The sequence below is a fragment of the Cervus canadensis genome, chromosome 10 (genome assembly GCF_019320065.1).
Source record: "Cervus canadensis isolate Bull #8, Minnesota chromosome 10, ASM1932006v1, whole genome shotgun sequence".
Lineage (NCBI taxonomy): Eukaryota > Metazoa > Chordata > Mammalia > Artiodactyla > Cervidae > Cervus > Cervus canadensis.
Window position 1 is genome coordinate 70,761,573 of NC_057395.1, and position 14,194 is coordinate 70,775,766.

At 45.3% G+C, this 14,194-nt stretch overlaps 1 protein-coding gene across 1 annotated transcript in view; it reads left to right on the forward strand.

Moving 5' to 3' along the window:
• Positions 1–12,714, forward strand: part of IFT52 (intraflagellar transport 52) — a 29,401-nt gene extending 16,687 nt beyond the window's left edge. Inside the window, 6 exon segments of the mRNA XM_043479582.1 lie at positions 722–876; positions 5,557–5,644; positions 6,777–6,885; positions 8,824–8,969; positions 10,712–10,724; positions 10,727–12,714. Coding sequence (XP_043335517.1) covers positions 722–876; positions 5,557–5,644; positions 6,777–6,885; positions 8,824–8,969; positions 10,712–10,724; positions 10,727–10,752 — 537 coding nt within the window. The 3' untranslated portion in view covers positions 10,753–12,714.
• Positions 12,715–14,194: the final 1,480 nt, after the last annotated feature.

Sequence of the window (14,194 nt, forward strand, 5' to 3'; positions counted from 1 at the left end):
TGTACTGACTGTGGTATACCTATTGATGGACATAGGATTTCCTAGTCTTTTACTGTAACCAAGGTGTCATCATTCAAGGTTCTCAGCAGGGCTGCAGGCATGTCCTCGGCTAGGCAAGAAGAATTAGGGTCTAGTGTCCAGGAAGGGGTTGTCTGTGCCGGGGTCACACGTGGTTCATATATAGGACAGGAGAGAAAGCAGAGTATACAGCCTGGATGCTGGTGGCTGGAGAGAGGATAGACTTTGAAATGGGAGCTTGTGGATTTTCTTTTATGGTTGCTTCTGTTTTCTCACTGAACTAGAAAATAAGGTCACCAACTAAAATTAAGAAAGGGAAAATCATTTTAGTTGGTTGAAGTGGCAGACAGAACTGCCTAGGAGAATGGGAATAGGGAATGAACTTGAGAATTGAGTTGATGGCTGAGCCTTCAAGATCACAAAAAGGAGAAGGAGGGCCATCAGCAGGGGTTATGCATTTCTCCAGCTGTGTGCACACCAGCCTGCATCATGGATTTCGCCAGCGCTGGGGTTTACTCAGGTGACCTTGGTCCTTCTTTCCACAGAAATTGGCATATTTAAGGTTTGGTTGTCAGTGAGCATAATCAGTGAGATGTCTTAGCAAGAGAAGAGAAATATTGCAGATTCAGACCTGAGGCATTGGAGACCAGACAGTAAATCCTAGCCCCTGCTCTGCTGAAAGGAACCGTCTTGTCACTTTCAGATTTCCGACTACATGATGCTGCCCGACACAGCTGCCCTGTCCGAGCGGCTGCGAGTGTGTCTCCAGGAGGGCGATGAGAACCCGCGGGACTTCACCAGCCTCTTCGACCTGTCCCTTTACCAGCTGGATACCACCTCCCTCCCGAAGGTCATCAAGTCAGTACCGCGGCTCTCCACTGCTCTGCACTCCAATCTGAGTGTTCAGTCTGTAGACATGGGCCTGGGGACAGGAGATAGGGTCACAATAAGTGTGATGGACAAAACCTGTTCTCAGATCTGTGATGAGGTTGACCAGGACAGCCGGGGGATTGGGGCGGGACTTGATGCAGAGGAAACTGCCCGCAGTTATCAGCCTCTGCTGTGTTCCAGGCTTTGTATCAGACATTTAGAGGAACCAGCTTGGCCTGGTTTGCCCGAGACTTTCCTGGTCTTAGCACAGAGAGCCCCACGCCCCAGGGACCCACTCAGTAAATCAAGATGGTTAGTCACCCTGTAAGCACGCCGTGTTGTGCCTTCATTTAATGCTTTCAGTGGTCCTCTGAGTTACCTGCCTTATTTTTGGTCAAGGAGTCTGAGGTTTCTTGGGGAAGGATTCTTTCCATGTTGGGAGCAGGAATTTCAAGCCAGGCCCAAGTGACCTTCAGTGTCATTGCCTGCTCTGTTGTGGTTTTTTGCCTGCTCTGTTGCATCCCTAAGGACAGAGGCAGGGACTAACATTTTTGAGCATCTTGGGCTGGGCACAGGATCTATTAACACATCTCTAATAATAAACCAAAGGCTGAACGCACAGCTACAGATGACTGTTTAATGTCCTGTCCCCTGTATTTATGCGCAAGGTCACCAAGTACTCCTAGAGCACCGACTGTGCTGAGCATTGTACCTAAAGTGTAGGGTTTTATGGAGGGGACGGACAGAAGCTGTGATGAAAGGTTATCAATCTAAGGCAAAGTATGAAATGTAAAACTAGAGGCCGTGGCATAATGAGGCAAGAGAAGTCCATTCTGACTGGGGTTGCCAGGAAGGCTTTAAGAAGAGGGGCCCTTTGAGCCAGCCATTGATGACTTCCAAAAACACTTCTTGGTGACCTGGGTCTGCCTGGCCCTCTACTGGATGCTGCACTTTACGGGGTGAGAGGATTTCAGGAGAGGGCTGGGGGTGCTGGAAGAGAGCCTTCTGCAGGAAGGTCACTAGGAGCAAAGGCAGGGTGTGTCCAGGCAAGGAAGGTTATCCCTAGTTGCTGTTTGAACTGCATTTAGCCTTGACTTTTAACAAGTACCATGTTAAGTTTGCTATGTACGTTGCTTTATCATGTAACATCAGAATGTGGTTCATTCTCCTTGTTGTACGTGTGAGACACTGAGGCACAGGGAAGCTAAGAGGCTAGTTTTCAGTGGGGCCTGAATTTGAATCCAGCCAATCTTAATGCTGAACCTGGGAAGAAATTATCTGGGGATTTGTCAGGAGACTAGATTGTTTCTCAAAAAGCAAAACAGTCATCCAGTGGTTAAGACTGCACTTCCACTGCAGAGGGCACAGGTTCAGTCCCTGGTCAGGGAACTAAAATCTCACAGGCCATGCGGTGTGACCAAAACCAAAACCAAAACAGCAACAACAGAACCCCGCACCAACGTTCCCAGAGCTGCCCGGGCATCTCTGCACCCCTCGCCGCCTGCAGCTGACAGCCAGGTCATAAATTCTGGCTGCACATCTGGCTCTCTGCTTGCTTGGTTTTGTGCCCCAGTGTTTGCCTTCTCAGTCAGGGCTTCTCTTAGAAGAAAAGTTCGTCACCCTGCTTCAGTGGCTGCTTCCAGTCCATCCGGCTTCTGCCATTTTGAGCTGCTTTTGTCCTGATGCGGGGAGGGCTGGGCCATCACAGCCACTCCTCAGCGTTGGATGAGGGGTTCACTGGAACTGTCTGCAGTTTTAGTGTCTGCAGGGTCGGGGGGTGGGTGTTTCCGAGGCCTGGACAGCTCTTTTCATCGTGTTTATCTTTCACACCGCAGCAGAGGGCAGGCATTCCTGGTTTCTGGTTTCTCTGTGGAGTTCGTAGGTATTTTCATTCACACGTAACAACTTTTGAATGCAGCTTCTCTTTTTGAGTAACAGTTCCATTAGTTGTTAAATATTTATGTCAACTGTAAGTATTACTCTGAGGTGACTTCATTTGTCCTTCTGGTCTTGTTTTTTTAGATTATCCCTTTTTTTTTTTTAATTGAAGGATGATTGCTTTACAGAATTTTGTGGTTTTCTGTCATACATCAGTAAGAATCAGACATGGGTACACCACGTCCTCTCCCTCCCATCTCCCTCCCCCTCCTACGCTTAGACTGTCACAGAGCCCCTTTTGAGTTCCCTGAGTCATAGAGCAAACTCCCATTGGCTATCTGTTTTACATATGGTCATGTAAATATCTATGTTACTCTTACATCTCCCCTTCTCCCTCCTCTCCTCCCACCATGTCCATAGGTCTGTACTCTGTCTGTTTCTCCATTGCTGCCCTGAAAATAAATTCATCAGTGCCATCCTTTTAGATTCCGTATATATGCGACAGTATACGATACTTCTGTTTCTGACTTACTTCACTCTGTATAATAGGCTCTAGTTTCGTCCACCTCATTAGAACGGATTCAAATATGTTCCTTTTTGTGGCTGAGTTATATTCCATTGTATATATGTACCACAGCTTCTTTATCCATTCATCTGTTGATGTCCTTCTGGTCTTTACTGATGCCTGTGGGGTGTGAGATGAGAGACGGTGTGGCCTGCCTGCCCTCACTGTTCATGGTGGAGTGGGGAGTGAGACGAGGGCGGTGAAAATGCAATGCCAAAGGTCAGGCCAGAGTATTCTAGAATATGGAGCAGCCCCATTTCACAGATTTGTGAGTAGTGATGGCATTTATTCTTTCCCTTTTCCCATATTGATCATCTTTCTTTTTTTAAAAATGTATTTGGTGGTACCAAGTCTTAGTTGTGGCACACAAGATCTTTAGTTGCAGCCTGTGGGATCTAGTTCAGTCACCAGGATGGAACCTGGGCCCCCTGCATTGGGAGTTTGAAGTCTCAGACACTGGACCACCAGGGCAGTCCCTGATCATCTTCCTGAATTAGGTTTTGCTTGGTTTTAAGATGAGCTTCTCCACCAACCACACACCCCCATCCGGTACATGTTGGCTCCTTGTAGGAGGAAGATTTGGGCAGGTGGTGAGCTTAGTGGAGAAAGGGAAGACTTAGTAGAACTTGTTTTATTAGTGATACAGGGCTTTAGTAGTCAGCTCTGTCTCGGGACGGAAAACAGAATGTCATGGCTAGGATGACCAAGGCGAGGACTGGTAGCAGCAGGGTTCTTTGTGTGGATAGTAGGACTTTTATCTTAGAACTGCCTTTCATTTTGCCTTCTGGGTAGACGGAGTCATGGGGCTTCTGATTAGCAGGGATTGGCCAGATCTGAGTTCTAATCTTGCCTCCGAGGCTTCTTAATCTTGTGACCTTGGGAAGCTACTTATTCTCTGTACCTGTTTCCTCTTCCTGTAAGAGATTACACCCACTGCCCAGAATTGTTTTTGAGGATTCAATGAAATCAGTGCCTCACCCAGGGTCAGGCACAGTGCATGGTATGCAGTAGATGCTCGAGAATCCTTATTTCTCTTCTCTCCATGGGGCTCTTCTGCTCACTGCTAGGAAAGAGGCTCCCCGAACACCCGGGACTAGTAGAGGAGGTGACAGCAGTAAGCTCAGCTAAGCTCCTTTCTGCAGTCACAGATCGGTGTCCTTTCTGCAAGCACCCGTGCAGAGAAACAGGCATGAACTTTGTCCACACTTGTTGGCGTTTGCTTATTTAGATGAATTTTGAAAGGCTACACATGAGCATACAGTTTCAGTTGGGTGAGTATATTTTAATTTGCCTCATTTCCAGAGGAGGTCAGCCAGTTGGCAGCCTGTACACGATGCAAAAGGTCGTCAACTGAATGTTCGAGAGAAGGGAGGGAAAGGGGAAGTGCAGTAAAAAAAAAATGATCTTGGAGGAAGGTCAGCACGTGACTCCATAAACCCCTTCCTCCTGCTCTCCTTGCACTGCAGCCTCACTGGCTGCCCTGCTGTTCTCTGAAAATGTCTCGCCCCCTTTCCCCCTTCTCCTTACTGACCTCTGCCCAGGACACCTCTGAGGGTGGCTGCACGCCCCGGCCCTGCCTTCACTACGGGCAGCTCGGACCAGCTGCACTCCCACCCCTCCCCTCTCTCTGTCCCTCTCTCCTGATCTGCTTTTCTTCCTAATGCTTATTAATCCCTGGCATTATAGCTTTTGTTTATTGGGTGTCTCTCTTCCGCTAGAATGTCAGTCCCCTGAGGGCCTGCCTTGGTCTCTTTTTTTTTGTCCCCTGCTGCTGGACTCCTGGTGGATAAAACTGACTGGCACACAGTAGGTGTTCAGTAAATGTTTATGGAGTGAATGGACACACAGAAGTGCATATCCTGCGGCTCTATTCAGACTTCAGGTTTGACTCCTGTCTCTTAATGGTGAAAACAAATAAGGAAACACAATGAGTTGCAGAATTCAGTGTCCGGTGGGTAAAAATTAGAAGCCTATTCAGAAGCCTGATAGGAAACTTGACAGAACTTTCCCTTTCAATTCTTGATAAAGTCACACTGTCTACTACAATAGAGATGTCTGAAAGGCTCATTCCATTGCATGTAACAGCGCATTTTGTGTGATTTTAATTTTTTTTGCCAAGATGCTACACTGCCTGATTCAGTGGAGAAGAGCACGATGTGATCAATTAGATGTGCTTTGCCTTGGTGTCTCATCTTGATTCCCACATTTTTATCTTCTCTACACAGGGCTTATGAACAGCTCAACGTGAAACACGAACCTCTCCAGCTCATCCAGCCTCAGTTTGAGACGCCGCTGCCAGCCCTTCAGCCAGCAGTGAGTAGGTGTGCGTGGAGCATCTGGCTGCAGAACCTCGGTCTGCCCTTCCCTTGCCAGCTGGCCTCACGTGGAACAGGCCTCCTCGTGGGGTCACGTGTGTCTGGCTCTAAATATGCAGAGACCAAGCCTGTTAGTATTCTACAGGTACTTCCATTTGATGTGGTTCTCAACTGAGGAATCAAGGGCGTGGACCTCTTTGGCTGCTAAACATTTCCCATCCTGTTGGGTTGAGGGCATATATGAGAATTCCTGGGTGAAAAGGAGGAAGAGCTTTGTGCTAGAAAGCTTTGAGCTTTCCAGGCAGCAGGCACTGAGATTCATAGCACAGTTCTCATAGCCCAGGGGCCAACCATGTGTCTACAGGTTATTTTTCAACATTCCAGTTCAACATAAGCTCCACTTGCCTTTGGAACTGTCTTATGCTGAACTTTTTCCTGGTGGTCTAGTGGTTAAGACTCCATGCTCCCAATGCAGGGGGCCCAGGTTTGATCCCTGGTCAGGGAACTAGATCCCACATGCTGCAAATAAAGATCCAACAACTAACACCCAGTGCAGCTAAATAAATAAATGAGTATTTAAAAAATTTGTTTTATCCTCCTATATTCTGGAATGTTACAAGGCAGTTAACTGGCTACAGCTTGGTAGCTTGAAAATTGGCCATGGTGGAGGTGTTTATAGAACAGAAAATGACAAATGCTACAGATCAGGCCTGTTTTAAGTGATAGCTCAGCATTTAGCAGCACACTGCTGGTTCATGCCTGTGAACTCTGGCTCTTAAGTTCAGCACTTTCTATATTAATCTACATCCGTTGCCCTAATTTCTGTCATGATTAGATGAGAAACAATCAAAAACTCAACACAAATAAAAGCCTGAGAAGCCCCAAGCTTTGTGTCCTTGAACAAGTTACTGGGCGCTGGGACGCCCGTTTGGTCGGCTCGGTGGTATGGTTGGAGCTGGTTCTGCTGGGTTGCCTCCAGTGTGCCGCCATCTTGCTTGCTGTGGCCTCATGGGTTAGGGCGGAGGGGTGACGGGCGCTGGGCGTTCCATCCTCTTGTTTTCCTTCTGTCTCATTCCTGTCAGTTACGGCTCTGGATATGCTCTTTCATAAAAGACCTCATTGCCTTTTAGGTTTTCCCTCCTACTTTCAGGGAATTACCACCTCCTCCGCTGGAGCTATTTGACTTAGATGAGACGTTCTCCTCTGAGAAGGCCCGGCTTGCTCAGATTACCAATAAGTGTGAGTTTGGTCAAATTTTTGTTTTCTTTTGTGAGCTTTAGTAAATTGTGAATTTCTGAGATTTGCCATGGGAGAAAGTTTAGTTTGTTTACGGAGAAGAAAATAGGAATGGGAGTATATAAAATGACAGTTTTTCTTATTTCATGTAAATGATGTTGACTGTAAGAGCCAGTTAGCTCAGTGAGTTAGAGGGCAGTGCCAAGCGGAGGCCAGAATCTCAGCTTTAATTCCTGTGAGTCTTTATCTCTGACCTGTTGAGTGACCCCAGGATGAATCCTGACCTTGGCTGCCACATAGCAAATCTAGGCCAGAGGTCATAGGAGCACTTGAATAAGAAGATTCAGTTAGGTCCAAAAGAATTACAGAGACTTCAGACTGGAAGGGACCCTAGAGAGTCCAGTGTGCCCACCCTGACCCACGGGTGAGCAAAGGTCCCGGGCTTCACAGCTGCTCCGTGAGTGGCGCTCCGACTCTCAGCCCAGGGCTACTCCTAACGCGCTCTGCCCCCAGCACATCACGTGGGCCTGCACACGTGTGCTCAGAGACATAAAAGTGACCGTCCATTCTGAGGCAGTGACCCCACTCCTGGGAATCTACCCCAGGGAGACAAGTGAAGGTATACGGATGAGACGACTACTTTATTTATTTAAAAAATAAAATACAGTTGGGAATAGCCTTAGTGTTCAGTCACAGGGGAATGGCAGTAAACTGTGTCGTATTCAGTCAGTGGGATAAAACGTAGTCGTTATAAAAGAGCTTTACAAAGCCCGGGGTGGGGACACTGAGTGAACTGGAGATTCCTAAATGAAGAAAGCAAAATAGAAAATTGTACCTGTGGTTGGATCTCAACTATGCAAACATCTGTATATGCTCAGAGACGAGAGAGGAGTATGCAAAAGTGAACACAGTTCAGTGTCAGACACTGCATTTCTGTTCCGTTCCAGATATTGTGGTAGGTGCTGCGCAATCAGATATTAGTAAGACCCAGTAATTACCCTGTAGGAATAATAGACCTGTGAAGGATTAGATGCTTTGCCCCAGCATTTCTGATTCTAGCAGTCTTATCTTCCAGAATTTCTTGTAGAAATGCAAAACAAAAAGGTACACCTATAGAGCTATTAATTGTATCATTCAAAAAATTGACAACAGTCTAACAGCCTATCAGTAGGAAGACTGGTTTAAAAAAAAAATATATGAAACAAACTGTTGAAAGATGAGCATAGGCTTTGACATGGAATGTCCATGTTACACCATTAAATGATAAAGACAACCTACAGAACCATTGTAGTCTGATCCCTACACATGTAGGGATTTTTTTTTACACATGTAGATATGCAGGCATACATAGCAGTATTTATCCTAGACAGTATTGGTGGGGATTAGAATGAGATATCATTTCTACCATAACTTTAAAAATGCAAGTCAGAGGGTAAAAAGAAAGAAGTTACAGTCTAGTGTAAGAAGGGCAGTAATGACTATCCATTCTTGATATAGAGCCGGAAATTGTTTCAGAGAACTATGGGTGATTTTTTCTTTCATTCCTTTTCTATAACATTGCTATAATAAATGCTCTTTAAAATATCCATATGTCCTTCTCATAATGGTCCCTGTGGCATTCAGAGAATGGTAATTTCATTTCCTGCTGGGTGCTCCTCCTCTTTGTAATGTAGGAATGCTGGATCTGGGCATAGTGAGCCAGAACCAGTGCAGCTTTATTCTATCTAGGAGTGTCACACTTCTGGCCTACTAATTTACAAAAACAGCACATTAGAGATCTCTACAGTCTATCACTGTTTGAGTCCTTTGGTCACATTACCCAAGGGAGAGGTGTGACCTTGAGAGATGTAGGAACCCTACCGGGATATCCAGACCACAGTAAGTCTGTACTTGGGGCAGGGCAGAATCAAGGATGAATCTAACCACCCCAACTGTGCTCAGGTACTGAAGAAGACCTGGAATTCTATGTCAGGAAGTGTGGCGACATCCTCGGAGTCACCAATAAGCTCCCAAAGGACCGGCAAGATGCCAAACATATCCTTGAGCACATCTTCTTCCAAGTGGTGGAGTTCAAGAAGTTGAACCAGGTACAGAGCCCAGAAGGCCCACTCAAGTGGTCAAGTGGGGATATCATCCATATACTGGACTTCTCATGTTATATGCCACTCATTCATTCTGTCGGTATTTCACTGTCTACTAGGTGGACAAAACAGGTGATGATTTCTGCGCTTATGGAATGTGTATTCTAGCTGGAGGAGACAGACAGTAAACAATCAACATAGTATCTTAAGTATTAAATCACACAGGATGCCAGGAGATGAAACGTGGTATAAAAACAGAGCAGGGTCAGAGGGATTAGTGTCCTGAATGTGGCAAGATTCAGGGGTGGTCAGGGTGGGCCACACACACTCCAGAGCTGGCATGGGAGCCAGGACTGGCAGGTGTTCAGGGGCTGGCCACGGAGATAGCTGGGAGATGAGTGTCCTGGGCAGAGAGAAGACCTGTGCAGAGTCCCGAAGCCTGGACTCTGCTCGGCTCGTTTGAGGAACAGCAGTGATGCCCATGTGGCAGAAGAGAACTTAGCCAAGGACAGAGCAGCAGGATATGAGGACAGAAATCATCTTGCCCTGGACTGAGGACTTAAAATTTATTATGCCAGTCCTTCATCTTGTCTGTCCTTGGGACAGGATTTCTAAAATTAAATGCCCAACCACTGCTGGTAAATGGATATTCATTTATATACTACTGATTGGAGAATAAGCTGGTTCCATTTTTATGGAGATAGTTTTTAGGATATTCAGAAGCCCTGAAATACATGGATACCTCTGACCCAGCAATTTTAATCTTCAGAATTTGTCTTAATAATACAATCCTGGGACTTCCCTGGCAGTTCAGTGGTTAAGACTCCACACTTCCACTGCAGGGGGCACAGGTTCAATCCCTGGTCAGGGAACTAATATCCCAAGTACCACACCACACAGCCAAAAAATAAAAATAAAGAAATAATATAATCCTGAATACATGTCGATTTACCAGTCAGAATACTCAGCAAAGTATTGTTTTCATAGAAGAAAACCATCAGTAGGGAACTAGTTAAGTACCTAGGGTGCATACATAAGATTAAGAACGTTTAGAAGGATGTTCAAGCACTTGGGAAGACATTCATGATACAGCAGTGGGATGGGGGGAAAGGGCTATAAAACAGTATGAAGAGAATCCATTTTTCACACACACACACACACATTCTAGATGCTGAAGAGAAAGACTAGGGTCTGAGCCACCGCTGATGGGCGCTGGCACTGCTGGGTATTTATACTGTAGGCCTCGTGTGCTAGCATGGTGCTCGATGTCAGGGTTACGGCAGTGAACGCAGTCCTTGCTGTCTGAGCTCCATGCAGTGGGCAAGGCAGGAATATATGGGCATTTACAGTACTCTTCAGATAAGTGCCAGGAAGGCACCTCCGAGGCAAGGTGTTGATAACCTGCTCAGCACTGACATGGGGGAGAGGGGGCCAAGTAAATGCCCAGCAGTACTTACACTGCTGACGAGGCAGGGTCAGGCCCCCAGGGCCAAGGTAAGAAGTCTGCTGTGGTGTTTGCATCAGTACCTTCAACTGTGTTTGCTCCCCACTCGTCATGGTGGGTGGTGGGTTGTGGTGAGAGCCCTATTCTGGTCATGAAAACTTGATCCTTGGGCTGGATGTAGCCTTAAAGCCAGAGATTACCTATGTGTCCCAATTAGAATCGCTCATCAAAGTCCAAAACAACAGAGCTCACATTTTAGGTTTTGAACTGGAATACTAACATTCTGTCTTATTCCCTCCTCCAGGAACATGACATTGACACACGGCATTCCAGAACAACTTCTGAGGACCAGGCCTCTTGAAGCATCTTCTGCCTCCTGATTCTTTGTAAACTTTTTGAATTATCTCTGTTTTTTATGAAAACTGTCTGTACAGTTTTTCCTCTCTGACCTGTGGGAAGGTCTGTGCATCTTCTGTAGTGCCCAGAGAGGGACAACATTTCTTATGTAAGATATGTTCTGTTTTTTAAATGTTTGAATCTGTATTTTGACAATTGATGCATCAGTCTTTCATTGAAATCTTTCCTTTCCAGTTTTAGATGTGATTCTCTTTTATCAAAAGCATAAAAAACAAACTTAACCCACAGTCTGTTTGCCCCACTATGCCTATGAATAGGCCTCCCAGGTGGCACTGGTGGAAGGTAAAATAGTTGGTAGGTATCTTCCTCACATAGATCACTCACTCCTTCACCTCCCAGCTGCCCACAGGCTCAACCATTTGGAGGCTGTTGTCTTAGCCCACAGTTTGTCCCCCTCCTTTGAGCTCCTGAACCACTCAGTTTTATCATTTTAGGTTAGAATATAGGACAAAAGGTGATCATCTGTCCCAAGGACAATGGGAGAGATTGTACTTGCTTGAGTGTGACAGTCAGTATGGAAGTGCACAATGTACTGGATACTCTAGGAACCAGCTTTAGGGAAAGCCTGAAAGACAAAGATTGCAGATCCACCACCATGTATGTAAGGGATGTGGTTCAATGGGAGTAGCTTAACTGGTGGGTTCTGTAAAGGTAGGAAGCGTGGAAGGAAGGCCCTTGGGGGCGTCATGTAACCCCAAGAGGAAATAACAAGGGCAGGGATTTAAGATGCTGTTGTAGGGACTTTCCTGGCGGTCCAGTGATTAAGACTCCACTTCCAATGCAGGGGGCACAGGTTTGATCCCTGGTCAGTAAGCTAAGATCCCACATGCTGTGGTTGTACAGCCAAAATATTTGAAGGGAAAAAAAAAAGGTTCCTAAGATGCTATTGTAAGAAACCTGGCATTCTGAAATAGATTTGGTCTGGGTGTTGAAGGTCAGGTTGGCAACATCTTGAGGCTGATTGCCTGGAACAGTGGTGAAGCTAATGGAAGACAGGGATTCTAAAGGGTGAACTTGTTTGGAGCATAAGAACCAACTGAGACAATGTCAATTCATGGAAGTGGTAATAACCAGTCAATAGCTAGAAGTCCCTAAATGAGGCTTAGAAAAGATGTCCAGTCTTAATACCTTAGTTTTTCACATGGAGTTGATCACTGAAGCCAGAATACACTGTCAAGGAATGAATTTTTTTTTTTTTTTAATTTAAAACCTTGGGAAGAAAGACTCAAGTCACATCCTGAATTCCAAGACTTATTTATTCATGTTAAAGCTGTGTTTGTAGGCTTCCATTTTCTCACACACTCAAGCCTGAGTGCAGGGTTTCTTCATTGAATGCTGGGGACGGGGGAGACCACTCTGATGAAAGGGCAGAATCCAAGGGCCTACTGGGGACAAGCAGCTATGGAATAGCATAGTGTTGTGGAAATATATTTGGAATACACTCCAAAAACGTGCTCAAAAATTACCTCCCAACCCATGTGCTCTTCTCATACACTCTGGGCCTGGTGCTCCTGCCATTGAGAGGTGAGGTCCGTGATCCGTGCCTCTGATTGTGGCACCATGGAACTGACACTGACTTCCGAGGCTAGGTCATAAAAGGCTATACAGCTTCTGCCTGGTTCTCTTGGGATACTCATCGTTACAGTCACAAGCCTCCATGCAAGAAGTCTGAGGTTACCTGGATGGCTAGGTGGATAGGCCATGAATAGATGTTATGTTCTGGCCAACAGCCAACCTATACAAGCATTGCCTGCTAAACTCGTGAGTGAAGAGTCACCAATTGTCCTAGCTGAGGTCCCAGATGCTATGGAGCAAACTGTCCCTGCTCTGACCTTTTTGAATTCCTGACCCACACAATCTATAAATGTAATAAAATAGCAGTTGAAGCCACTGATTTGGAGTGATTTGTTAAGCAGCAATAGATAAATACAATTTTACTATTTTTTGAGGTAACCTTGGTTTGCAAGTTTCATGTGTACACTCCTACTTCTGTATTTCCTAGTGTTTCCCCCCTGCCCCCAGTCCCTTCCTCTCTGGTAACCCCGACTCCATTCTTTGTACCTATGTGCTCATATCTACAGTTTTAGAAGGAACTTTTTAGATCTAATCCAAATTAACTTTCCAGTGGAGACACAGGGGCCTTGTAGACAGGGGCAGAGGAGCAGTGACTACCTGCCTACTTGCTAACCTGGAGCTTCTCCCATCACACTCCTAACTCAGGAATTCTTGTTTCCTTGGAAGGGGCAAGGCCTGTCTTGCCATGAACTTGCTTTTCCCCTTCATCTATGGATGACTTGTGGCAATGAGGTATGCTTTCCCCCAACTTCTTATGAAAAATTTGAAATACAGAAAAGTGGAAAGAGAAGTACAATAAACCTACTTTTCAAAAGTTAACATACTGCCATATATACTAAATGTATGTGTGTATAATTTTTCTTGCTGAACATTTGAAATTAAGTTTCAGTCTTTTATAACACTTGACCCCTTAAAATACATCACTGTGTAACTACAGTATACCATTATCATATCTAGTATTTAATACTTATTCAGATGTTCCCCATTTGTCCCCAAAATGTGTTTTGTATTCTTTTCAAGCTAGGATCCAGTCACATATTGGATTTCATTGTCTCTAGTCTCATGAAATCTCTCCCAACCTTGTGTTCCTTTTTCTTTAGTTTTTTTTATTTTTTTAAAGTGACATTTTTTTTGGGGGGGGTCATGCCTCACAGCATACAGAACTGCCCCAACCAGTGGAAGTGCAGTCTTAAGCACTGGACGATCAGGGTTGCCCCAACATTGAATTTTTGAAGAGATTAAACTAGGTGTCACACATTCTAGAAATCTGATGGCTTCATCATGGTGTCTATGGTCCCTTCATCTCCTTTATTTCCTGCAAGCTGGAAATCAGGCATAGAGGCTAACTTTGAACAAAACATTTTTGGTGAGAATACTTCACAGGTGATGCTATGTATAATGTCAGATAGGCCCACTATTGGTGAAATTAAATTTAATCAACTGGTTAAGAGAGTGAGTAGTGGTGTTTTTAAATTCAAACATGAGCCCTTAAACACATGCAAAGGGGCTCAACATGCTCATCATTAGAGAAAATGCAAATCAAAGCTACAATGAGGTATCATCTCATAGCAGTTATAATGGCCGTCATCAAAAAATCTACAAACACTGGAGAGGATGTGGAGAAAAGGGAACCCTCTTACACAGTTGATGGGAATGCAAATTGTTACAGCCACTGTGGAGAACAGTATGAAGATAACATTTAAAAAACAGGAATGAAACTACCATATGACCCAGCAAACATGAGCCCTTTATCCCGGTTGCTGTTCACCTGCGTACACACTTTTTCTGGCACATA